Source organism: Chroicocephalus ridibundus, chromosome 7, assembly GCF_963924245.1.
Source record: "Chroicocephalus ridibundus chromosome 7, bChrRid1.1, whole genome shotgun sequence".
Classification (NCBI taxonomy): domain Eukaryota; kingdom Metazoa; phylum Chordata; class Aves; order Charadriiformes; family Laridae; genus Chroicocephalus; species Chroicocephalus ridibundus.
The window spans coordinates 1,979,012-2,006,190 of NC_086290.1; the positions used below are offsets into that span (position 1 = coordinate 1,979,012).

Below are 27,179 nucleotides of genomic sequence, written 5' to 3' on the forward strand. Positions count from 1 at the left end.
CCCATCCCACCGGGAGGCATCGGCTCCCTCCCGCACCCCCGCGACGGACCGGTGCGTCGTCGCGGTGCTGCTGCAGCGTTTCCTCCGCCCGGCAGTTAGGCGCGGCGGGGCAGCCCCGGGGCCCTGAGGCGGCGGCGGCGGCGGCGGGGCGGGCGGCCGCGGGCCGGGCGGTCTCGGCTGAGGAGAGGGCAGGAGGGTGGGCGAGCGTTGCTGAGATGCCGCTCTTCGCCCCCAACCCCTTCGAGCAGGACGTGGGTGAGCCAGCGGGACGGCGGGGAGGCAGGGCGGGAGGCGGCAGCAGCAGCAGCAGCAGCAGCAGCAGCAGCAGCAGCAGCAGCAGCTGGGCCGGTGCCTGCGGGGCGGCGGCCTCCTCCTCCCCGCGGTGGGCCCTGGGCTCCTGAAAGGGAAAGAGTAACGGCGGAGGTGGAGGCCGCGGTTCCAGGCCTGCTCGGTGAGGCCGCAGGGGGCTGGCAGCTGCTGACAGTCCCGCCGGGAAGCTTTAGGGGAAAACGGGTGTGTTTCGGACAGGATTACCCCCGGCTGCCCCGGCTGCCCTCTGCGGCTCTGACAGAGAAACCGGGCTGGTGGGGTACGGCAGCCTCCGGCTCTGCCTAGTCCCCTTTGCGCTCAGCAGGTTTAGGGAGTGTTTTGTGTCCACTCGTGCTGAAACGTATAAAGTTTTACAGCCTTTGAGATGGCTCGTTACTTCCTGCCTTTCACAGTGGGTTGCTCGGTACACTGAGTGAAGTGGGCGGTAAAGCTTGTCATTTGGGGGTAGAACTCGAGGGTGGAAACCAGCTCTGTTAATGGCAGTAGGAGCCCATTTTTATGCCTCTTCCAGTACCTGATGCTAAGGCTGATTTGGGGACATCAGGTTATGCCTGAGTGGACATTTCTTCCCATTACGAAACCATGAGGCAACTTCATCTGGAGTTGGTGCCATCGACGGGATGAAGATGATGACTCAGTTGTTTTGTTCTGTGCTTCTGCTCTGTCTTGTGCTTTCTGGAGCATCAAACTTGTTCTGTGTGTTGCTTTTTTTTTTTTGGGGGTGGGGTGGGGTGCGTGTTCCTTCTTTTTTTTGTAAACAATGCTTATTCTGGATCAAAGCACTGGAAGAAGCCATTAAATCAAGCTAGATACCAGAGTCAGATTTACATTTGTTGTTACACTGGAATTTTAGGTAAGAGAAGAATTCAGCATTCTTAGGATTTTTGTCAAGGCTGGGGAAGTATACACATAGAAGAGGTTGTTGTGAGCGCTCCTATTACCACACCATCTCTTTTCTGTTGGGTATAAGTTACACTGCTTTTTTAATGTGTCTGCAAAGTTTGTGTAATTCCCATTTCCTTTCTTCTTTATCTTTTCACAAACCATTGTGAGATTTTTATTGTTGACATATGATTGAAATGGAAGTAGAAACTTGCCAGACCAGCTACGCATAGTCCAGTTATTTGAAATACCCTGTGAAGTTTTATGTGTGTTTTGCCAGACTTGTCTTTCGCATGGCTCTAAGTAATGTATTTGCACAAGTGAAGACTTTTGAACTGGGGTACAAAAAGTACCCCAGCTTTGTACAATTCTTTAGCAAACCGAAATGCTTCAAGAACTTCAAGACTATAGTACTTCAAAAGTGGCACTCTCTTCACTTGCAGTTTCTTAAATTTTGCCTGGTATATACTGAGTGTAACTGTCTGCACTTACTACAATTAAACAAGTGTAGCAGAATAGGAACTTTGTAATTTTTGAGGCCAAATCTTACAATCCCTTGCCAGGAGAAATTTCTGTTTGCCATTAGGAGCTTTTTAAAAAGTTATTATTCCATTGTAAATTAGACCATCCAGAATATCAAATGTGGATGGTCTGTACTTTAACTTGCAGTATTTACACATGTGGTTTTTCATGCTTTTAATATGCATCTGTCAGGATTTAACTTTTTTACGTTTTGTTTTTCATTTAAAAAAAGAAAAAAGGTACGTACCAAGAAAAGAGTTGAGCCTGGCTGGTTGCCTGATGCAGCTGGAAAGGAGAGATCCTCTTCCATGGCCCCATCCACCCTGTAGTTGTTTTGGGTTTTTTTTGGTTTCACCATTGAGCTGATTCAGCTCTTTCTGGCAGAAAACTAATTTGCCAGAAGAAAGCACTTGGCTTGTGAGTTGGATCATCTGTGAAGGTGATGAGTTCGACCGTTTGGTGACTTGAATCAGCTCAGCAAAGGCTGGGAAATGGCAGTGAAAACGAGGAGCAGGACACCCCTGCAAAGGTGAATGGGAAGAAGAGGACCCCGCTTTTGTTAGTAGCAAGCAGTGAGGTCAATCCAGCTGTCTTGTCACACCATACTTCTAGTACTGCTCTTTTCTTGGGGCACTTTAGAAAATGTAGATAAACACTCTTTTGCTTGGCCAGAGCTGTTTTTGCTTTCTTGGTTCTAAACCCCTATGTTTTCTTTTCATCAGAGCTGTGCAGAGTCTTAATTCCTTGGCATCTGCTTTGGTTGCTTTGTATATAGCTGCAGTGTTGCAATATTAACCTATGGAATAGTGTTTTAGAGGAATGTGGTTTCTATCATCTGTTTTTCTTATTGAGAGGATACCCTAAAACTTCAGTTCTTTAGAGTGTTAGAAGATTTTTAATTTCCTGTCTAAATCTATTCATAGTTAGTTCATGTGCACTTGCTGTTTTCCCAGCGTTGTCCTTCCTCTTAAATAACCTTCATCTCTTAAGTAGTTGCTCCTTCAATAGAGAACAAGCCTATTGCCTTTCATCTTTTGTTTAGTTAGCCTTCTTTCATAAGATTGTTGACGTGATCAAGGGAGTAGGAAGTATTTTTCTGTGTAGCTTGACTGGCAGCCAGAATTGTACGCCATATCATGGATAGCTGATAACTTGTATGATAGCGTTGCATGTTTCCTTGTGCTTTGCTGAACTGTTTATCTGGTGTGTTTCGTTCTAGGATTGTATTTGCCTTTTTGTGGCTCCCTTTCCTTGGTGGCCTGTGTCCTCTTGTGCTAGAACTCAGCGTACTCGTCATTCCCTTCTTGTTTTCAACCACTGAGCACTTCATTTCTAGGAGAATATTTTATTGACTCTGTGAGAATTTGCATTTTGTCCTACTAACTGTTACCTTTTTCTACCTAATCCAGTCCTCAAGGTTTTGTGTTTCCCCTTATGTTATGTTTTAGCCTTTCCTTTTATTGATGATATCTTCCGACTTTCCACTAGCTTCCCTACAAGACCCTTACCCTTGCTGTCAGTGTCAGCCAAGATATGTTAATATTGATTTCAAGACCCATTTTTGAGACATTTGGGGAGTAAACTCTCCCTGCCCTCATTAGAGTGCTTTCTTGGATCAACCTGCAAGTAACATAGCTAATAACTTACACATGGCATCCTATGGAATGTTGCTCTGCAGTCTGAACGGACAATTGATGTTAGATTAGCCTTGAGTAAGATGTCCTTGCCTGCCTAAAAGAGTAGCTGCTTTCTGTTACAATTCACCATATTTCCCCTGCATTTCTCAGTCTGTAATAATCCCTGTTTTCAGTGTTGGGTCTACAGTTTGAGAGCAAGCCAGTCGTTTTTTTTTGGGTGCTGCTTGGCTGTTTCTTTTTTCCCCCACTTCCTTAAATGTAGGGACTGTATTTTGCAGCCTTCAGTCTGTGGCTTTTCCTTGATCTGACTGATTAAAATTCCTGAATTCTGAGCTTGAAATTTGAAGGCGTTTCTTTCTCATTTTTGAGATTACTGGTCTGCTCCCCCACCCCTGCCTTGGTTATTTTTTTAACATATCATAGCCTCACTTTTTGTGTTTTTAAATCTATTATGAGGGATGTTTTGTTATATAGCATGCAACTGCTGGTAACTTTAATTTTGGTGCTTTCCAGGCTCTAAAGTGTAAGTCTCTGTTAATCTCTCCTTGTTCTTCTCAGTGTTTTTCTTGTAGTTTGCAGATTGTCTGACAAACAGAATTGCTTGCTTTTCAGGTTATTGGCCAATTGACTCAAAGAAACAAAATCTCAGACTCGCTTTTTAAGCAAAAATCGTATCTCAAAAAGCCCTCTCAGTGAAATGGACTTACACTGCAAAAAATTATTTTAATATTCTACTTTGATCCAGTTTTTTTAGAATATAAAATTTAGTGACATGAGTAGGGACCTGGGATCATTACAATTAGGGGTGCCTTTTCAGAAAGGACCATGCAGTGTTACTGGAAATGCAGGTCATATGACTGTAGTGTCAGCATGTCTATGATCACTAATTAAATCAAAGCTAGAATTTTCTACTTTGGCTATACAAAGGCAAAGTACACAGATGAAGGCGTGTGGGATTAAATTTCTGGTTTTCATCCATGTGGTTCTGCTTGATCTTCTAAAACACAGCAGTCTGGAGTAGTCCTCAATTATTTTTTTTTTATTTTTCATTTTTCATATATGAACTCTGTTTCTACGTACTTAGAATGGCTTTGTGTGGAAGTCGAAATATTTATGTGCAGACAAGATTCTATTTCACATGGCTTTGGGGGGAAAATCAGTCTCTAAAAATTTTTGAGTAACCACAGTTTTTAGCAAATGCCATACAAAATTGAAAAGCTCTTTGTGCTCAATCGGTGCTCGAGTATTTATTTTCTCTTTCTAGCACAAAAATTGACACAGGTGTGAAGAAAACTTATGTTCTAGTATTTTTATTTTTGTTTTAACTGACATGTTATTTGGCATTGTTGGCAAGCTTGGCTCAAGGGAGTTCAGTAATTTGTTATTATTGGAATAACAAATATTTTGTAAGTTTGAAGGTCATATGTACTAGGCAGCATAAAGGTAGGGCTGTCATCAGACCAGGACTGCTGATTTCGCTGTGTCAGTGTCAAATGTTAATGCTGTATGTTAAATGGGATATAGATTTCCAGCAGAAGCAGTCAGCGAGAGACTTCTGTTGTGTAACAGTGTGATACACTTTTGGTAGGAATCAGTGTGTCACATTTGTTGCATTGGCAGAGATTTCTGCAGAACTTTTGGGGTGCTCATATCATTCTTAGGCAATTCTGGGGGCTGTGAGGTTCTCGCAATTCCCTTTCTATTCTTCCTTTTCATGTCCATGTAGGTATTTTAAGATTGGATGCTCGTGCTGTTTTCCTTACTCCTTGCCATTGCATATGCCACTCTGAGGCATATCTGCAGAATTCTCAGTGTTGTATTGGAGATGGGGCGTGTTGCTTTTGCATTTGCAAACCTGAGGGATCCCAGTGCTGGGTGTGCATTGCTGAAAGTGCAGCAGGCCTGAAGAGAGGGGCTGTAGGAAAGCTGCGAGGGATGGAGGCTGCCAGCTCTGCCTGGTGTTTTCAGGCCTTTAAGAGTTGGATGTGCAGTAGGACACTTAATTATGAATGCCGATCTGGGACACTTTGACATTATGCCAGCATCTTTAGAGACTGAGGGCTTGATGTTTGAAAAGATGCAAACAGGGAGGCTTTTGAGGCTTGCCACGTGTTGCCCAGTTGCAGTCCTCATAGTATTTTGTTTCCTGTCTTTTGGTCTTATTTCTGTGTATTACCCATCCCTTTCTTGTGAAAAAGGGGGAGAGGAACTAGTGCTGTTAGGCTGGAAAGGGTGACAGTCAGCTCTCCTTTTGGATGTTGTGTGGTAGAGGGAGAGTCCTGAAAAACTTGACTTTAGCATGTCCTGGTGAAGCATTACCTTCTTTTCTGGAAGAGCTGGTGACAGTATTTTAAGGCAGTAGCTTGACAAGCATTTCTTCTTTTGGCAGTAATACCAGTAAACAGTTCCTATCCCCTTCCCAGCTGCTCATTTTAGTGCTATCTCCTCTCTTGTGTTGGCATAGTTTTTCGTGCAGCTGCATGGCCAATCAGATCAGGGAGCTGATCCAGTCAAAAATGATTAATTGTGGGTTTTTTAAATTCTTTGTGGGATTTTAAAAATATACCAAGCAGCAATAAAAAGAAGCATATTTTGCTTTTATCATTATTTCTGTAAAAGTTAAATCTAGTGTTCCTTCATTAATTGGAGGACTACAGAATATAAGTCATAGCGTTTTCTTACAGTTTATGTTCTCTTAGCACTGAAAAAATCTTGGAAAATACATCCTCACACATCTGTTTCTTCTGATGAAAGTCCATGTCTCAGCATCTGTGAAGTAGTTATCCTTCAAGATTATTCTTCAGCTGGAGCTCATGTTAAGCAAAAAAAACAGATGCTGTTAAATTTGTCATGCTGGCAGGGAAGAAACCAAAAGTTGTAAGAGTTTGCCATAGGGCAGCCTTCATATTCTCACCGGGACCACGTCTGCTCCGAGAACAGGCTGCGGAGATGCAAGAGTTTGCGTTTGACGTGCCTCCATGTGCGAATGTGCTGGCTGGGAGAGAGGAGGAAAAAAGCACAGGAGCTGTGAGTGAGTAGAGCTCAGCGTTATGGAAGCTATGCTGTTCTTCACGGTGTAGAAGGTGTGGAGATGAACACTTCTCATTGAAGGCTGGTAAATATTAAGCCTTCCCATTGACAGTGGAAGAGTTTATCAGGGTAGCATGGGACATCTGTCACGGCAGGCAAAGCTGATTTTGGTTTCCTCTAAGGGTCCAGGAAAACTTCCATATATCCTCTGGCAAGTGCTTTTGAATTTTTGTAGAGGACAGAAGTGACACTTATGTCTACTTAACCAGCACCATAGAGGGAGGAGAGCTGTTGATGCCTCCCGGCAGGTTGAAGGAGCTGGGGCCCCACTGAGCTGCCCCACTGCACTTGTTTTACCTTGTCTCTTATCTGGCACTCTTTGTGGGGAATCTTTTTTTTTTTGGATCTGCGTGACAGCATGTACAAAGTGAGGCGCTTGGTTTTGCAGTGTTTACACTGCAGGGTCATTTTACAAGCTTGCATTTGACTGTCTTGTAAACGATCAGAGTAATTTTAAATTTCCTACATATTTTTATGTCTAAGTATCTATTTCAGTTTGTTTCTTTGCTGTGATTATTTTAGAAGAGAGTGCTTTTTACTAGCGAATCAGATAGGTGTGTCTTCTCAAACCATCTTATATGTATTTTGTGGATGCAATTATGTTTTTTTTTAAAAATAACTTCTCCAAAAGTAAATTACGTGATTTGTTAAAGGGAGAGTAGCAGAGAGAAAGAAGGGAAGAGGAAAGCTTAGATTTGTCGGTTCTATTTGTCATTGGAGGGATGGCTTTATATGCACAACTGATGGCTGCTGTCATTTGATGAGATGGATTAATTTGACTGACTAGTTTTGATGGGAGGATTCACACCACTGGGGATGGAGACGTGCAAGGCAATGCTTTTAAAAAGCAGTTTTAGCTGGCAGAACTTCATAGGAAACACCAGGCTGAAGTTCTGTCACCAAACATTGCATTATGGTGTTGTTTTGTGATTGTTCAGTAATTATGGTACGTAGATCCAGGAAATGTGCGTATGGAGGTGTTTTTTGTTTGATTCTTTTTTTTCTTTTAAGAAATTGAATGTTAAAGTGTTTAAAATTGCCGGCACTCATTTATTTTCAAGAACGAGCAATGAATTTTGTGTTAATCTCCTAAAAATATTGATGCACTTAAAAGAAAATTTAACAATTATGTCTTTTACAGATAAGTTTTAAAGAAGGTTTTTGCTGTAGGAACATGCTTTCAATACAGTATGTGCTTCCTCTAAGTAGTGAGTCTAGTTTGTGAAGATAACCTATGCCCAAAATTGCAAATTTCTATTCCTCCTTCTTGATCTGCTTTTACATCTGTAATAAAACATTTGTCGGGGCACCGTTGGCTGCTGTGCTTGCGTTTTCTTTGTGGAAGCCTTTCTGCTGAGCCAGCCTGAGCATTGTTGCAACTTTTGACTGCAAAACTAAGTAGTGAAGCTGATTAGCAGAGAAGGATGCTTAATTGCACACATGAAATTGGGTTTATCCTGCTGTAGTATTGCTGTCAGCAAACCGTGTAATTTTGGAACAGCTGCTATCACAGAACACCATCACATTGGTAGTGAGTGACCATTATGTTCTGCTTTAATCTACTAAATAGTCTTTAAAATACTCAGTCCCAAAGGGATTTAGTGGCTTCCCTTACCAAAGTAAAATTCTGTAGAAGTACTGGTGATGATATTGCCATGATTATGAAGTGCATTCTGCTGGGTTTAATACATAATGTAAAAATCTAAAAGCACTTATCTTTGAATTTAGTTAAAATACTAAATTATCAGGTTAAAATTAAATGCTAAGGCAGCAATGTATAAAATATTTAATTTGCTGTTTACAAGCTATTTTAATAGAACTGTAATATTTACATGTGATTAAAAGAACATGACTCTAATCAAAATTTAAAAGGAAAGCACAAATAAATAACATTAAGCCTTATCAGTTAATATATAGAATCATATGCAGCAAATATTAAGTAGGGATACATGCTTTTGATAGAGCAGTCTTGTTTCTTCTTGACCCCTTCTGTGTTCTTTATTCATCCTTCCATGCCATTTATTTTTCTCAACACTTGCTGTGGTGTTTAGATTTCCTGAAAAATCTAGTAGAAAAAAATATTTAATGAGTGTGTTGAATTAGGAGATGGCTTTCCTTTAGAGTCTTAAAGAGATTTATTTTTTTCTTTTCCTTGGAACATCCATGCAAAATATTTAACGGCATGCAAATATTAGAAGACCTTGAGCAAATCTAAACTAGGGCTGTGACTTAAACCTGGAGTTAAACAAACTGTACAGAAGCAGTTTCTTTTTCATCATTTACAATATTACACTTCAAGAGTTGTTCCTATTTTTGGATCTTTTAAATACCTATCACAACTGTTAGCCCTGTGCTGTTCTTCCCATATGAAAACTGGTACATAATGCTTTACAAGATAGCAAGAATTAGCGCTAATCTGTAGAACACACCGCCTCTCAGTATTTTGTCCGTGGAGTCTTTTTTTTGTGTGTGTGTGTGTGACCGAGTCACTGTTTGTTGACTAGAATCTGGACTTATTGGGGTATTACACTTAATCAGTCTTGGTTTTCTTTATAGAAAAGGCTACAAATGAATACGCCACCAGTGAGGACTGGGGTCTTATTATGGACATATGTGACAAAGTTGGAAGTACTCCTAATGGGTAAGCTGTACCTCAGCATTACAACGTGTAATTTCATGTTCATGTGAGGAAGAAGAATACTGTTTCAGAGAGAACGCATCTCAAAACGCTCAGCGTAGTCAGATATGCAAAAAGTGCTACCAATCTGACACTTCTGCAAGCTCTACAAATATATGTAGTTGGCTTTAAAATTCTTTGAAAGAAATGTTCTGACAGGATTTCTAGTAGAGCAATTTGTATGTGCTGAGTGCATTCCAAGTTTTATGGAGTTTTGCACAGTAGACCGAGTTGTTCGTATTTAATGATCTTGCATAAATTTCAAGAAGCAACTGTGCCAGCAGGAAACAGTGAACTAGTTTCTTTGCAGAAAATTACCAAGCTGGGACAGTTAGCTATTTATGATGAGAAATTTGTCTGTATTTATTCATTAGGAGCAATGGGACTGATGGTGGAGAAAAGGGGGAAAAATTGGGATCAAAACACAGAACAATCTGAATCAGTTTAGCCTGAGTGGTAGTTCAGTGATCCTATAATGGCCAAAAGTATTTGCTGAATTTTAAGGTAATCTTTTTGAGTGATGTTTTAAATTTTGAAGTAAACCTGAATTAGTACATAGGATGAATTATTAATTGATCTTAGAATTTTTATCACTTATAAGTAATGTTTAAGAATATTACACTGAGAAAGTTCTTTTTATATTAATTATGTCCCACAAGGAATATTAGCAGATCTATTCAATCTGGTAATCTTTAGTCCTGAAGAAGAAAAGTACAGAATGTCGTTTCTTAAAAATCTATTCTTTATTTTTTTTTCAGTGCCAGAACACTTTAGTAGATGGGATTGTTTTAAATCTACTTGTTTTGGGGAGCGGAGATGGTAAAAAAATTTAGGATGTTGGTTTTTTTTTTTAATCAAACGTGCAAAATATAATACATAATTATGTAATTAAATCTTAATATATATATTTATATATACAATAAAATCCTAAATTCTGAATTTTTAAATGCCACTACTGCTAGCATATTGTACTGCAATCTTGTGTAGTTTTTTCCCTCCTGCCCTTCAGTAAGAGCCATTTTCTGAAAACAATAAATATTGTTGCCTACCCTTAAATAAATATATAGCTTAACAAGTATGTTGACTTTGTTGGATGGTTGGTGTATTAACTATCACCAAACATACTCAATGTTAGGACTAAACCCATATTTCTCTGGCTGTGTGTACATCACCAAGTAACTCAGCAGGCTGGGGCTGGAAGTGTAAACCAGAGCGGTTGGTACTGAAGCTGCTGTATCCATCTAATTTGCAGCTCGAGGTGTTTGGGGTTTTTCCCCCCTACAGAACTGGTTTAATCTCTTCTCCTAAACTTAATATCCACACCAGCATTGGTGCAAATTTGTCTGCAGATCCTGTCACTGGCTCTGCCTCTAACGGCTCCTTGAGGTGTTGGAGCGCATTTGGTGTGCACAGAGGAGCTTCTGGCTTAATTTCTTCCAAAAGGAAATTAATTTGCTTGCACAAAATGCCACTGTGAACTAAATGTGCAACATGTGGGAATGATCAGAAAATTTGTTCAAAACCAGACTACTGCTGTAAACCAAAATGAGAATATAGATGCAATTTATTAGCTTGTTTAATACAGGGGCATAAAATCTTCCTCGCTACTTTACACACAATACACTGAAACAGACATCCTTTGAAACAAAACCTTGAAACAAACATCTTTTTTTTTTATGTTAACAGTGAAACAGTTTTGGCTTCATTTACGCACATTTTTTTTTAAGCTTTGCCTAAGGTTGCAATTCCATGACGACTTTAAATTGACGAGAGAGAGAATTTGCATTGAAGAGGGTAGTCAGATATCTCCTCTATCCCCTCGTGCAATGGATTCCTGGGGCAATCACGTGCTCAGCCACATCAGTTCCTTGATCCAGGCACTGCTAAAGCCTCAGTCAGGAAGGGAAGGGGACTGCATTGCTGTAGGAAGGGACACTGGGCGTTTGGTCCACTACTTTCATTGGTGGCTTTCACTTGTGCCTGCATAAAGTGACCGGGGAACCAGAGCCTTAGTGGTGAAGAGCACAGGTTGTTCCAGCTGAGGTCGCTGGGCAACATGGAGAAACACAGCCTTGCAGAGACATTTCTGTGCTTCGGTAATACAGCAGCTCAAGCGTCAGCCCTTTATGTAGAGATTTCATGTTTTTAGGAGGTTCAAAATAGTGGTGTTAAAGAAGCCTTACATATGCCTCAGCCAGTGTACCTGGTACGTGCCGTTAATGCTCATTTTAAGTATGAAACTCCTTAGTAGAGTAACATTTAGAGTGCTAATCGTTGTTCTAAACTTATCTCGTATTTTACTGAAGCAAATTATAAAATCTTTGTGTCCTTAGTGTCTTGAAAATAGGATCCAAGAGCTGACAATCTGTGAGCGCAATTTTTAAATTAAATCATAGAGACCCTTTACAGTAGCCAGTAAAATGACCATTTATTTAATCATTACTGCTCCTCCTTTCTTTTTTTATGTAGACATTTCTTTCATTGTCTATTTCAAATCAATTTCCACAACTCAATGGCAATTGCTCCCTTTATGACCTGTCAGCGGTTTTATGGAAATTAATACAAAATGCCAGTATAAATGGAGTCTGTTCCAATCCAATAGACATATAAGAAGAAACGAGTTGCTAAATATTTTTTCCAGACCAGCTCTGGGAAAAGTTCAGGTTAGGTTACTTTTTTTTCAATAGACCCAGCTTTGTTTGCTTGCCCAACTTGAGTATCTGGTATTGTTCATTCTGCAGATCATGTCAGTCGCATTTATCACTCAGTTTCTTTATTCCTTTTTCAGAGCAAAGGATTGCCTTAAAGCCATCATGAAGAGAGTAAACCATAAAGTTCCCCATGTGGCTTTGCAAGCACTTACAGTGAGTAGATTATCACTATTTTCAATAAACTTTGTGTTCTTTTATGTAATGCAGCTATTATAAATGTGTACTGATCAATTAATACCTATATATATCTCCAGTAGAAGTCAGTGAGAGTGTGCATGCTGAACGGAGGATTAAATTTAATTCTTTTTATGTATGCTTTTATTTTGGACTATTTTCATTGTTGTCATACATTTTCACAATTGTATTTCTGTTGTCAGCTTTTAGGAGCCTGTGTATCAAACTGTGGAAAAATATTTCACTTAGAAGTATGTTCTCGTGATTTTGCTAGTGAAGCTCGAAGTATAATAAATAAGGTAATTTTTTATAAACTTAAGTACTGGGGGGTAATTATTTTGGGAACTTCTTTGCTTTGTCTCAGCATAGCAAAGAATTGGCAAAACTAACGTTCTAGTTAATATGCATTTTCTATTTTGGGTGCAATTGCAGATACTGATGGTTATTTGTCTTATCACTGAAATTTGTGTAATTCTTACTATGAAAACGTAATGTATTGAAGAAGTGACAGGCTGATAATACCTACTCCAAATTTTTACAAAATTACATGAGCAATTAATTAACATCAGGGACTCTTTCTAAGCTCAATTAATTTGATAATGGTGAAGGCAGCTTTTCTTGAAAAGAGTTTTTATTTGGCTTGAATGAAATTCATGGTCTGAAGTGCAAAGGGAAACCTATGAGAACTGTTAAACTGCTAAATTATGTTTTTGCAAGGAAAAGAATAAAGTCTTCAGACAACTTTAATAGTGTCCAGAGATTCTCAGAATGCTGAATGAGGAGGTAACCAAGAAAGGAAGACCTAAATGGTTAGGGTCAAAGCAACTGATGGGATCTAAATCTGGTTGCAATGAATTGAATAAGCAGCAACAGCTTTCCCCTAATTACTGCTCCAGTTGAAGACAAAAATGGCTAATGGGTTAAAAAGAAGTTTGTCTTCAAATATATGGGAGGCCTGGAATCATCAGAGGTGGAGCAAAGCAATTAAGGAAACTAATAAAATTGCTGGGAAGCAAAATGAGTTCACAGCTCTTCTGTTTCTCGCTTTGTGTGGAAAAATAGGTCTTAAAGTCCTCCCCTTTGTTCTCATTAGCGATGGTCCATTCTGAAATAGAACATTGACCTTCATGGTCTGACAGCACTCATGGATGTAAAAACAAACCTTTAATCCACTGAAGAACAGTCTACTGGAGCATAATTTATTTTTTTGTTGGGAAATACTTATGTTTTACCCCTGGACCGCTTGGGGGAATAATCTTCAGAGGGCTGATAAAATTGTACTTTCTCCCTTTTCTCCAAAAGAAAATTAGTTCAGACAGGTGTCACAAATGTCTTTGTGCTGATGCTGAGCCTATCAAGCTACATCTCTTCTTTCAATTAAATGCATACTTGAGCCCAAAATTGACAACATTCTTCCTGTTCAGCATATGTTTACATGGGAGGCGCAGGCTTACAGTGTGGTCTGAACTGCACTCAAATGAGAGATCTTGGCCGTGCACCGCGGTTGTGCAGTCCCAGGCTCTCATCCAGACCAGCCACGTGAAGCAGGTGTAGGTGAGCCCAGCAGCCCCAGAACCCTTGTTGGCCAGCAGGTATCCTGCGGTTAGTTTGGGTCCTTTGGGTTTAAACTATAGTCTCTTCAGCAACTGTCAACAAAACCAGGAAGTCTGAAGCGCTTTGGTCCATGTTTAACCCTCACAGTGTTGGCGTGACCTTCACATGTATTAGCTGCTCTATTGAAGAGTTGTTCTTTTTTGCTCCAGTAATCTTTTGAAGGCTATTACAGGATTAACAGCAGCTGATGTTTAATGTGACTGAGGTATACTCCAAAGGGTATTCTTTAACCATACAGTAGAGTAATACATGACTCTGACCTGCTTTTCTGAAGGTGGATTATCACATCAGGTGAGGTTGTTAGCACATAAAATTTGCCGTGTTGAATGAAATCATGGTCCTGTGTGGATTTAGAGTAGCTGTAAATCCTGTGGACGAGGGTGGAGGAAGGGGAGCTGTAGAGGCTCTTTTGTGCAAGAGGCTAGAGAAGGATGTGGGAGCCAGAGGAATTGCAGGCAGAGCATGAACTTGATCTTGGTTTGCCCCCACTGCAAGCAAATGTCTTCCTTTACCAGGCTGTGTCCCTCCACCTCAGTTCCTAATTCAGGGCTAGTAGTATAAACTGTCCCCGTGAGCTGGGTGGCACTGTACGTGATGCGTAACTCCTCTTTGTGAGAGAATCTGAATCAAGGAGACATACATACATATGTGCATACAAAGATGGTACAAAGATCGTGTTTTGTGAGATCGTGTCACTTGAGAAGTCAACAGGGAGAAATGTGTTCTGGCATCTGAGGAGAAGACAGCGGAGGTCATAAAAGGTAGCAACGGGGTATTGTCTTGTAGGGAAAGACAGTATATTATATTAGACCAACTTAGGTGGTTGGGAGGGGAATAACAATACAAATTAGAAGCAACGAAGAGAAAATTGAGGTAAAATGGAGGGTAACTAACATAGAGGTGCAGAAAAGTTGGCGTAAGCGTGGTAGCCTGAATCTCTCCAAAACTACTCAGGTGGAAACATGGCTGACATCTGAAAAGTCAAAAAGTTTGTCAGTCTTATTCCTTAACTGTTCCTTAAGCACCTAAGATGGACTCCACTAAAGTAACAGCAGTATAGGTAGGTGAGCTGCCTGCAAGACCTGAGCTTTGGCTGTGCAAGGGAATTTGTGCCAGAGGATTGCTGGAAGGGTTGAAGGAGCCCTGATTTAAAATAACCAGTTGTTTGATAGAATCAGGGAAATCTGAACTACCTGCAGTCTGTTGCTGCACAGGGGTAATGGTGTTGGAAAGAGCTATGCCAGCTTCCCAATGAAAGGATGGCGCTCCGGAAGCCAAACATGCTATCTGTAATGTATAAAAGACAGTATATTTTGGGCTCTCCTCTTCCAAATTTTATAATCAAGGCAATTATTAAGGATACTTATAGTAAAATGGTTTTGGTAACAAAGTTCTGCTGAGAGGGAATAACTGTTTCTGTTCATTTTGAGGTACAAGCATCCCTTTCTATGCAATTTTGTCTTCTTAGGCCCATCCAAAAGTATGTGAAAAGCTGAAAACCCTAATGGTGGAGTGGGCAGAAGAATTTCAGAAAGACCCGCAATGTAGCTTAATATCTGCAACTATTAAGTCTTTAAAAGAAGAAGGTGTAACTTTTCCTGCAGCTGGATCGCAGGTAAGAGCTGATTTGGGATATGTGGTACTGTTAGCTTCACTGTTCTTGTCAGAGAACAAAATGAAAAGCTGTCCAAATGAGATCTTTGGTGCTTTCGATCAGAGGAGAGTACGATCCTTGGTCTCATTTGGTTGCCTCCTTATGCTGAGGTTCACTTCTACTCATTCTGCTTTTTTACGTCCTTTCCTTCCTAAGAACAGGCTAAAGGCTATTTCATGATGCCCTTATGAGTTGTTTCATTTTTGATCCTTCTTTTGTTCCAATGATTTTTAGAGCTTCATTGAGCTGTCACCACCTTAAATTGAAGCAATTCTACACCCACACTTTGTACTTGGTGTTTCATGGTTCTAATTGCTGACTTAGAGCACATACCTTCATTTTTCTTCCCAGTGTCTCACAAAACAAAGGGCAATATCTGGCACTGAGACATTTTTGAAGGTGATCTGTGCTACGTTCTCCTCTTCCGAGTCCCCATTTCTTGTGCATGCTGTTACCTGTCCGTGTCGTGAATTGTCCTGGCGCTGCAGTAGGTGGGGTGCACCAATCCCTAACCTCACCCTTTGTATTTTACTTCTGGTGGTGTATTATGCCTAATCTTCTAGCTGGCAGATACGATGACAGGTGGTTTTTTTCTGTGCTTTATTATTGATTCTTCTAAATATTTTCTTGTTAATTATGAGTCAGGTGAAGATCAGTCCTGAAAATTAGAACTGCGGCTTCTGTTACATATTCCTTACATGAAGTTTACTTTTCTCTGTATTAAACAGAGGGTTTTTTTTACTTTTACAATCTTTCCTTCCTCCACAAAGATGTTTTCACTTCTAAATGTAGGATACGTGTTAAAACATATGGCAGAAACATGTAAGATCTAGAGTACTGGCAACCTTATGCTTCCTTTCCTGTAAATGCATGTAAAATGACGTCTTGATGTTTTTACCACATAAACTTTACTTCAAACAAGCAAATCTGAGGTTATTAGTATTTGGTACACTTGTACAGAATTGTTTTTGAGGACCATTGGTAAGTCCTAGACATGGCTAGTATCTGAAACGAGATTCTTCATTCCTGTTATGCGCAGGAAGACTTCCTTGTCAGAATGAAAACTCGTAAGAATGATTTCACTATGCTGTTGTGGAGACTCGTATTATTTAAGTCAGCAGCTCCCAACTTGATGTGCATTTGCTTTTCCTTCCCATTGTCCTACCAGCAGAGATAGAGGGTGGCTTTTTGCTGTAATACAGAGAGAGATTTCCCTTTTCAGCGAGTCCAGCTGCTACTTAAAACTTGGGTCTTCACAAGCGTAGGACTCCAAAGAACTTTTCTTCCCTTTTGAAGGGAGGGGTGGAGGCCCGGCGGACAAAGGTGGAAAAAGCAGTCATTAAATGAGTATTCTCACTTTATTAAATGAGACTAAAATGATTATTTAAATGAGATCAGCTATTTAAATTAGATCTTGTTATTTATTTTATTTTGTTCCTTGCTGAAAACAAAATAAAACCTGGCCGAGATTCTGAAAAGTGAATTTTTTTCTTCGAGTGTCATCTTGATTCAGTGAAGAAATGCAACAGTAGGGCAGCTAACCAGGAACAACTTACTACGAATTTTTTAAAGTATATAATTATAGAGCTTTCTTTTTCCTTTGTAACCTGAACTTACTCTGTTGTTAATACATCTGCAGGCTACCACAAATGCTGCTAAGAATGGTTCATCATTAAGTAAAACCAAAGAAGATGAAGATATAGCTAAAGGTAATTGTTAGTCACAGCCTTGCGTTAGACTTGCGCACTAGAAGTTTGGTTAAAATGCATGGAAATAGGAAGTTGTACTCTCTTCTGCTGCATAGAATGGAAAGCAAGGGTTGGGAATTAGTGGACTGTGTCATTGAAGGTGTTTTTCTTATGAAGATTTGGGGTGAGAGATATTCTGCCCCATCACGTAGCCATGAGCATTATTTGGTGACTGCTTTCTCTCCAGAGAGCTTGGTCTTCTCCCTTCTGCACCCACATGTTTTATTTTAGCCTTCATCTTGATGCTTCAAAGAAAAAATTCAGAACATTTAAATGTTTTCTTCTTCCTCCTCTTCCTTAGATGTAGTTACTGTTCTTCAGCTGTCATAGTGAAGAATTTATCAGTATTTCTGATCGTGCTACTGATGCTACTGACATTAGTAGTGTGTGCGCCGCTTCAAGTAGTGGCCTGTACTATGAAAAGCAGAAGGTTTTTTTAAATGTTTCATAACTTGTGTGTGATCACATCTCGTCTTCTAATCCTGTTGCAGGGCAGAGTAAAGCTATTGAAATGTGAAATACGGCTAGTAGTTTGGAGCAAGCATTTTCAATGTAAAATAGTAAAGATGCAGATACACACCATATTTATAATATAGCAATAAATATTTTTCTTTTTTTATTAGGAAAGCAAACTGCCTTTGTATACAGTGATAAAAAATATACAAACCTTTTTTTTTTTTTTCCTCCTCTAATTGTAGCTATCGAATTGTCCTTGCAAGAGCAGAAACAGCAACAAATGGAAACTAAATCCTTGTACCCATCTGCAGAAATCCAGCAAAACAATCAGAACTCGAGGAAGGTGCGAGCTCTGTATGACTTTGAAGCTGTCGAGGACAATGAGCTCACCTTTAAAAGTGGAGAAATTATTTTTGTTTTGGATGACAGGTATAATATACTCCAATGAAAGTGCTTTTATTCCACAACTGTTGTTTTCTCAGGATAGTGGTTTTTTTCCTCGGATGCTTTTTTCCATACAGAAATGTATATTGTCATTCCAGCCTCCCTCAAACCCCTTTGTCTTTCATGATTCTTTCCATACCCTAAGTTTTTGACCTCAAGTCATTTTTGGTGCAGGGAGAACCTTACTGTATTACGTTGGGTATTTCAATACGTATGTCCAATTTAGTTGTAGCTCGTAAGATAAACATTTGTTACTTATAACGTATGTCATAAGAATATACATACACATTACAGTGCTAAATTCCAGCTACTTCCAGAAATTGTTAAATTTCTCGCTATGAAGCACCAGGTTTGCTAAGAATAAAACTGAAGAAATAACACTTAAGATAATTATTGTTGTTATCACCGTTGCCCCAACGATAGCTAAGAAACAGAACTTCTTCCCTGCTAATGCTGTTACAATTTAATAGACTGTGACAGATCAATTATATTTCTAATGTTAGTCCCTGCTTGTGTAATTCTTGTAAACTTTTAGATGAAGCTGTAATGGGCTATCATCTAATCAATCTAAAGAATTGAAGAGTTGTGTTAAATTTTGAGTGATTGCTACCAAATGACTTTACTTCCCCTCATCCCTCCTCCCACCCCTCTGCCCTTTGGCAGCTCTTTTGACTTTGCTGCTCGTCTCTGCAAATGTTCTCCTTTGCCTTCGTTATTGAATACACAGGGAAACAGTGTATTGGATATCACAGGTTTCCTTCAAAAGCCCAAAATATGTCGCTGACGCTAGTGTTAATGTTCAGAGTTTTGTAATATATCTTTATTTCCCCAGTGACACCAATTGGTGGAAAGGTGAAAATCATAGAGGAGTAGGACTGTTTCCATCTAATTTTGTGACTTCTGACTTAACTGTGGAACCTGAGGCAGGTAAGTTGGCTACTAAAAGCTGACAGATTATTTTAGAAAGGTGGGCTTATGGTGGAACTACTGATTAGCCTATCAGCAAAATAATTTCCTGAAATCAGCCCAAGGAAAGAATTGAAAGAGAAATCCTGCCCTTGTTTCAAACAAGCAAGCACTTGTATACCAGTGCTGTAGCTCGCTTCAACGATTTCTATCTTCTAATTATCTTCTAAGTTGTTACCGTTTTCCTGTTATAGAAATTCAGTTCAATTTACCATAATTCTCTGTCAGTAACATATTGCATATAAATCCAGTAAGTTGCCATTTGAAATGTCAAAGTCTTTTTTTCAGACATCAGACCTAGTATAGAAGAACATCCATACCCATGTCAGTGGTTTGTAAGAATCACATTGTTAGCTTTATTTGTACTCATGATACCAAAATAAATCTTTAACGCTTATGACTTGGCTTAAAGTAACTGTGTATGTGTTGGAGGTGTTTTTTAGATGGTAATATGACTCAAGAGTTTTTCCCTTGCCGGGCCCAGGTTCACAATCAGGCTAACAGCCCAAAGGAAGCAGCTTGTCAGAACGATTTCCCTTCTCCACCAGCTAGGTGCATCACTGCTCCAAGTACTTTTTCAGATTTCTCTGATTTAAAGATCTGATGGCAAGCAAGGAGAAAAATGTGTATTTTAAGTTAGCATAGTAACACAGCTGCAGAAAAGAAACTAATGTTTGTTCTTTCAGCAACTGTGGATCAAAATTCTGTTCCTGAGGATACTACAGAAGAAATTAAGAAAGTAGAACCTGAGCCAGTTTATATAGATGAGGTATGCAGTTACTTTCAATATAAAAAAATTGCTGAGATTTTACATCGGTTGAAACATTCTTTTGTTACTGAATGTTAGCAGATGACTCTTTTTATATAAAGAACTCTTTTTAAAAATGGAACATTAAAACAGTCTCTGCCACGCTTCAAAAATAACTGTTCTAAATGTTTTCTTCGCCTTTCAGGATAAGATGGATAAAACACTGCAGGTACTTCAGAGTATAGATCCTACAGATTTAAAGCTTGATTCTCCAGATCTGCTAGATTCAGAAGGTACTTTGAGCACTAAGTTACCTAGGTTTTGTATTTCTTCTCACAGTTATATTTTGTGGATTGAGCTGGTAATTCTTTTGCATTTATTTTAGGCTTAGAGAAACCGTGGTTTGTACTAATAGTGTGCTGCAGAATAGCTTATTTCGCAGTGGGAGGGTGGGGCTATATGTATAACTCTAAATTTTCTAATAGTTGCCAAGCCAACTCTGTGTTTAGCAGAGTAATTTGCATAACTTCCAGCTAGTGTGCAATGCCTGATCTTTGCAAGATCCATCTACATATAAAAACTCTGCTTGAAACAAGCAATTAATTTTGTGTCAAAATTTCTCCAAAATGCTGCTGGCTAAGAGGGGAGAGAAAGTTCAGTTCGCTTAGGAGCCAATTAGTTCAAGGTGTGTAATAACAATTGAGCATACATTAAAAAAGGAGAGTTCCTGGAGTGGAAAAAGGGAAGGTAAAGGAAGCCGTACAGTACAACAGATCGAGATGGATTCATAGGCAGTCGAGGTTAGGTGTTCCAGTAGGAGGTGACAGTCATAGGTCTTGCACAGTGCAAGCAGAAATGCAAAATTTTCCATGTTTTTCGTCAGTAGCCTTTTGTTTGAGAGGGTAGAGGGAAAGAAGAGAGAGGTTGACAAGGCAGAACAACCAAAATATTTTTTCCTGTCTATTTGGGCTGGAGGAATGGGACACACATGATAACTAGGTGCACTCTCCAATTTCATATGCTATTTTGGGGTACTTGGATAAAGTATTCTTTGTCTGCATTTAAAATTTTAATTGTGTAAGACATCAACTACCTTGACACTTTTTGTCTTCACAGATATTTGTCAACAGATGGGTCCAATGATAGATGAAAAACTGGAAGAGATAGATAGGTGAGCTGTAACGTAGCTTCTGCATTATTTACTATGATTTACGTTAAATTGCGCAGTTGTACTTAATTTTCTTTTTTTTTTTTTTTTTAACTTTCATTTTATATTGGCACTTCTTGACTGCAGCCTTTTGCACTCTGTCTAGAGCTCGGTATTTTCAGTCTGCTGCTGACTGTCCTCCACGACAGGAAAATCTATTCAGTGCTGTCGTCACCTCTTCCCCCTCAGACTCCGAGGCATATTTGGGGGTGAAAAGAAAAGCTAACCAACACCTGTAGAGTTGCTTGCCTTATTGCAGCCAGGGAAGAATAGTTGTTCACAACTTGGACTCTCCTTCCAGTCCCATGGTGTAAAAAACAGAATGGCGATGTTAGAATGTAGATGTGTAAGAAATTCACTGTCTGCCTTTTAAGTTTGCTTTTTTTCTTGCATATTCAGAACTATTTAATGAACCACTCTTTTGCCATCCAACACTAGTTGTTAGAGAAACTTAGTGTTTGCATATATTTGTTTTGAAACAGAAAACATTCAGAATTGTCGGAATTGAATGTGAAAGTTCTAGAAGCTCTGGAGCTCTATAACAAACTGATGAATGAAACACCGATGTATTCGGCCTACTCAAAACTCCACCATCCTGCACAATACCCACCTACATCTTCTGGCGTTTCAGTGCAGGTCAGTATCCCTTTCTGGAAATAGAGACTTTCCCAATATAGATTTCTATTTTAAAAGATGACAGCAAAAATGAAGTGTATGCTTTCTTGCTAGCCTACGAACAATCTGACATTGCCTGGTGACTTTTTATAGCCTTTAGAATAAAACACCATTTACACAGTAGAACAGAGTACTTCAATTTGCAGTTACCTGCTTGTACAGTAAGGTATAGTTGTTAATTTTGCCCTACTTAACAGAAAGATACTCTATTGAAAATACTTAAAGATTCGTTCCGTGATTAATTTTTTACAGTTAGAATTGTGTGCTTCAGCAGCTTGGTGGATATTCTTGCTGTTAGTCATGTCCTCAGTCTTCAAGTAAAATGTTACTGTCTTATCTAATAGTGGGGATGTGAGTGAACTTTAATATTAGTGCATTAATCATGAGTGCAGCGTACTTTTTCTAAGTATAGAAAGCCTAGTCTGCTTTTAGCTCTCTTTTTGTTCTTAAGAAACGAACATGTTGTATTAGGGGGTGTAGTTGCTCAGAACTGTTTTACAGTATTTCTAATGTGCCATGTTGGTGTTTTAAGAAAACAAAAATGGAGGAGAATGAGATTTTAAAGATCCTTTTTGGGGAAAGCATAGAATGAGTGTTTTTACTTTAAGTGAATTTTACTTTAATGTTAATTGTTCAGTGGGAAAAGAATAGTTGCCATGGCAACTGCTAGATCTGAAAATATGTCAGTTAAAAGTAATTTCATGTCCTTAACTGCTGGTAATGATGGAAAATTCATTATATTTGGAGGTTAAAAAGTAATTTAAGCCAAAAGGCAACTGGAGTTTACCATTTCTTCCAAGATGTGGGCTTCCAGGGGTAAAAAATACAAGGTAATGCTAACCATGCTGAGCTTAGTGCAAAACCAACGAGCAGCATACAGTTCTGTAGACGAAGCATGTTATACCACCTGTTCTATCTGAATTTTGAGTGAAGACTTGCATTATCTTAAACCAGAAATACAAGAAACTAAAGGTTTTGCCTTCCTTTTGTGTTATGTGTCTTAGAATATTCTCAAGTTTTAATTTCCAAAATGTGTTAAATAACAAATCTCGTGTGGTGCCCATCTTCCTACTCGACTCTGTGCCTCAAAATATATAAGGATTGAACGTTTAAAGACAAGGCAAATTAGAGTGAAAGAAAGAAGCTTTCTGGGAGGCACAGAGGTCTTGTATGTGATACAAAAGGTTCTTCTTCCAGATATTAAGCACTGACCTTGTTAACAGTGCATTTCTGGAAAAGGTACCCTCTGATGAAATAAAGGTTGCCTATTTACGTGCTGTAAGTTACGTGTTTTGGTTTTAGAACCTTGTTGGAAAAAATGAATTGACCTTCATTCAGGTTTTGAACCCTGATGTATTTGTCCAGTGTCGTATTCTGTGCCCCATTTGCTGCTACTTAATTGAACATAAAAGGTATACAATGTGGTTTTTTTCTTTATTTACAGTCATATCCTGTACAGCCACCTAGTGGAAACTACATGATCCAGGGTGTTCACCAAGTCACCATTTCCCCAGGTTATAGCCTAGGACCTGATCAGATGGGGCAGTTGAGGTCTCTGCCTCAAAGTATAAACTCTTCTGGAGCAACTCAGCCAGCTCAAGCTGCGTATCTCAGGTATCGCTTCAGCAAACTGTTAAATCGCCTTCTTGAGAGTAATTTTACTACTTTGTCTAGAGGTTGTGTGTTCTTGGGATGTTTTCAGTGACAGGTAATACTGTTTGATCATTTTGAAAACATGCAGATCGCTTTTGAACTAAGCAATGTTCTTGCAAATCTGCTTATCAGATAAATAGACATGAACTTGTCAGCATTAGATTTGGTTTTGTTTTGTTGCAGCCCAGGACCGGATTCTGTGTTAAACCAGACGTATGTGAACCAGACCCCTGGCCTTCCGTCAGCTGCCAGCACAGCTGCTTACACCCAGCAGCAGATGGGAATGTCAGTGGATATGTCGGCGTACCAGAACAGTACATCCAGTTTGCCTCAAGGACCAGGGTATCCCGTGGCAGTTCCTGCCCATTCCGTTCTACAGCAACAAACAAATTACCACCAACAGCCTCTCCTTTAAAACCAAACCAGCTCATGTTTCTGAATTAATGAATAAAGGTTGCCTGACCTAATGATTTCTATGGAAACCTGTCACGGATATCAAAATACATCTTCCTTTTAAATAACCCAACTTATGGCATTAGGGTGATGCGGAGTAAATATGCATCAGACCTGATTGTTAAGCATTTGCATAAAGATAGATTGAACTAGATTAGCTGATGGTTTAAAATAATTTCGGATTACTTTGAGCCCTTATTTCGGTGGTTTCAAGAAATACCATTTGCGAATCTTAAGTTAAAATATTGTCCAGAAATAATTTTCTTTTAAACGTGTTTCTGAAAACTTGAGGATGCTTAATCATTGTTATGCGTTGCTCTTGTTATGCGTTGCCTCTTCTGGTATCTTACTGTCCAAGTGGCTTTACGAAATCTCTGCTGATTTAGGCACCACCTTCTCTCTGCGCTGCTGTAGCGAGCTTTACATGATGTGCACTGCGTAATTGGAACAACTGCACGGGTTCAGCAGATGAGAGAAGGAAGAGAAAATGATTTGATATTGTGACAGCAAGGACCATGTACCTACAGAAATGTGAGAAATGAGATTTTTACAGTGCTGCCTATTAGGTTTTGGGAAACTACAGAGACCTGGTGATGTGTTTCTCTTGAAGAAAACAGGTGGAGTTTTGTGTCTTTTGACGGAGGTGGCACTGCAAGCACAAGTCTCCTTTGCGAGAGCAGGCGAGGGATGCTCCCAGCTGACTGTGTGGGCACTCTGTGGATACAAGGTGCTGAGCCAGAAACTTGTACAGAATCTCTTTTCTTTTCCTTTTTGGATGTATTTAGAAGTGAAGGAGTATTGTAGTTCCTTGTGGTAAAGGAGGGGCTCAAGAATGTTTGAAGCTTAAGACTGTGAGAATCTGCCTTGTTCCCTTTCCGATAGGGAGCCGAGTGGAACAGGAATCATTTTTATGGGACCAGGAGGTTCTTGCCTCTCTTGGATTTCCTTTCTCTGCCACCATTTCCATGGCTAAATAAATGCCCATCACAGTCGGAGAAACTCCTTAACCATTTGGAAGAGGTGTGTTTAACGCACTACCTGTACGGGCAGAATACAGGTGCTTTGTGAGTGGGACTGTGCTCCTCACGTAATACAAGGAGTGGCTGCGTATTGAAAATGACAGACGAGTCTTTAGAAAAGGAATTGCCTTGGAACCGTGGAAGCGTAGCATTTGGTGGCTAAGAAAAGAAATCTAAGAATTTCTTCCCTGATGCACTTTTTTAATGGGTGGGGTTTGTACAAGAGGAGCAGATGAGCTGAATTATCTTTCAGGAATGTGGGATTTCTTTATTTTATTGTTTCAGCCTCTGAAAAAAATCACTTCATTCTTCTATATACCTACTCACTTTAGCACAGTCATGTTTATACCTATTTTAACAATTTTATGATGAGTAGTAATCTTTAGATTGGGAAAACAGTGGAAGCAAATCACTGATAAAAACGTCTTGATTAAATGCATGAAACTCCCAGATGTCTAAATAAGTATGTTTGGTGTATAAATTTTCTACCAAATGAGAACTATCGGATTGCAGACTGTTGTTGAGTAATAAAAAACACCCTTCACTCAGCGCCACCTCCACTTCTTTTACTTCTTATTTAATTATTTAGTATCATGACCTTATTCATTTGCAGCCTCATGCTTATGCAATGAGGTGTTCCTTACCTGCCCTTTAAATCTTTTTTTTATTTAGATTTGTGCAATTGGAAGGAAGCTTTTGTCTTTCCTTTTGATGTGACTTTAATTTGTCTTTCTCCTTCCCCTTGAAGTAGCTTAGTATCAATAACACCTGTTGCAATACTGAAGTATTTTGATAACTTGTTCCTCGTGTTCTTTAAGAAGAATAATTACTTTCAATGCTGCTGATCAAAATTCTTTTTGTTTGGAGATTATTTTTTTTGTAAGAGTTTACTTTGTTCCAAGTTGGTATGTAGTCAAGCTAAACCTTGCTGTCATTTCTATAGCTTCTCCATGTTGGATGGTAAATTGAGATTAAGGTAGGTATTTTTATTGGATTCAAGACTTTGATCCAGCAGAAATACTGAGTATCTTAAATTGAGATGGCTAGACAGATGTGATTTGATTATGTTCGGTTAATTATTAAATATAAATAATGTATATACTCATTTGTCTGAGGTTTTCTACACGGCTACATATATGCATACTGTTAAAGCCTGAAATTTTATAAAAGCAGGATTTGTCACTCTGTCATCTCTTATATTCCTAATTCTGTGATATGCAACTTGTAGATAGTGTAAAATAATTTAATTATTATTATAAAAATAGTGTATTTAGAGGGTTTTGGTGTTAATAGGATTGGTTTTTTTCTCTTCATACTTCTATACATTATCATATTTATTTTTAAGGCCTGATTGTAACTGAACATGCTGCCAAAGGATTTATCTAACTTCAGATTTCTACGTTAGGTTTCTACCTACTGTTTTATATCAGGAATCAACAGTAGATAACTTCTGCTTTTTCATAGAAACTCTTAATGGTTAACATAGAAATCTCTGCAACTTTATAATGAGAATTTTATTGTAATATATTTGTTTCATGGGTGTTGAAAATATCAATACTAGAAAAATTTTCTTCTAGTATGAGCTGGCAACCTATTATGTCTAAGTTAGTCAGCTGACAGCAGCAATTGAATTTGTCTGTAATATCGCCATGCAGAGACGTGTTCTGAGGAATTGTGGTCTTTCATACAGCCTTGACGTGACAAATGGATTGTCTGTTTAATTTGGTACTGAAATTACAATGTTAAAAAATCCAGTTGTTTCTGTAACAAGTAAACGTTAAAAATAATGTTCTGTGTTCGTTTTACTTCAGGTTCTGTTCATAGGTGTTTGTGGACTTGTGGCACAGTGTAATTCTTTTGAAGGCTGTCCCTAAGAAAGGAGAGCTGAGGGGGACATGGCTGCAGCTGCAATCTCTCACAGGAATTATTTTCTGATAGGAAGATACTGGTTTTTTCCTTATTTTAATCTATGCATCTTTTCTAAGAAATAATAGGCACTACTCTCGCTTACATTGAACACTGTGATGTGTCTGTTGAACGAATGAATAACTTTTTAGAATTTATGGTTCTTACCAGTTAAATTTTATGTGAAGCTGATTCAAACTGTTTTGAATTGGTGAAAACAAAAAAGGAAGGAAAGGAAATAAGCCTGGGGCAGGTTCTGAGCTCTCACGGCTCTGCTCCCGTCACCGGCGCTGTAACATCTCCTTACTGGTGACCTGGCCAGCTACAGATGGCATGCCTGGACTCGGAATTGAGAACAAGGTTCTACTTCTGTTTTGTCAGGGGGTTAAGGTGAATGTGTACTGGTTAATAGATGTATCACAGTTCTTGCAGAAAATTGTCTTAAAGAGTTTGCAGTATTAAGAAGAGGGGATCTGTTTTCTTGGGATATCCATTTGGCCTCCTGTCTGCAATATGTGTGCATTGCCTTGTCTGAATAAAACAAAGTTTGTTTAACAGATGAGGGTGAAGAGTTTCTGTTTGCGACGTAGCGAAGTCCTTGCCAGGAAGGTGAG

At 39.2% G+C, this 27,179-nt stretch overlaps 1 protein-coding gene across 2 annotated transcripts; it reads left to right on the plus strand.

Annotated features, from left to right (window-relative positions):
- On the plus strand, window positions 1-27,115 carry STAM2 (signal transducing adaptor molecule 2). Of its 2 annotated transcripts, none has more exons than XM_063341354.1 (14): window positions 1-255; window positions 9,018-9,102; window positions 11,927-12,002; window positions 12,227-12,322; window positions 15,106-15,252; window positions 16,931-17,000; window positions 17,738-17,924; window positions 18,772-18,866; window positions 19,592-19,674; window positions 19,859-19,946; window positions 20,770-20,824; window positions 21,343-21,496; window positions 22,980-23,149; window positions 23,372-27,115. In XM_063341354.1, exons 1-14 carry the CDS (start codon window positions 216-218, stop codon window positions 23,601-23,603), a joined length of 1,578 nt encoding a protein of 525 aa, XP_063197424.1. In that variant the 5' UTR covers window positions 1-215; the 3' UTR covers window positions 23,604-27,115. The 2 variants fall into 2 exon arrangements, with proteins under 2 accessions (XP_063197424.1, XP_063197425.1); XM_063341355.1 differs by lacking the exon at window positions 1-255 and adding an exon at window positions 2,151-2,263.
- The last annotated feature ends 64 nt before the right edge of the window (window positions 27,116-27,179 follow it).

Coding starts and splice junctions, on each gene's coding strand:
- STAM2 (XM_063341354.1), top strand. CDS start 216: ATGCCGCTCTTCGCCCCCAACCCCTTCGAGCAGGACGTGG. Junction 12,003..12,226: donor TGGCTTTGCAAGCACTTACA/GTGAGTAGATTA, acceptor TTCTGTTGTCAG/CTTTTAGGAGCCTGTGTATC. Junction 17,001..17,737: donor AGATGAAGATATAGCTAAAG/GTAATTGTTAGT, acceptor CTCTAATTGTAG/CTATCGAATTGTCCTTGCAA.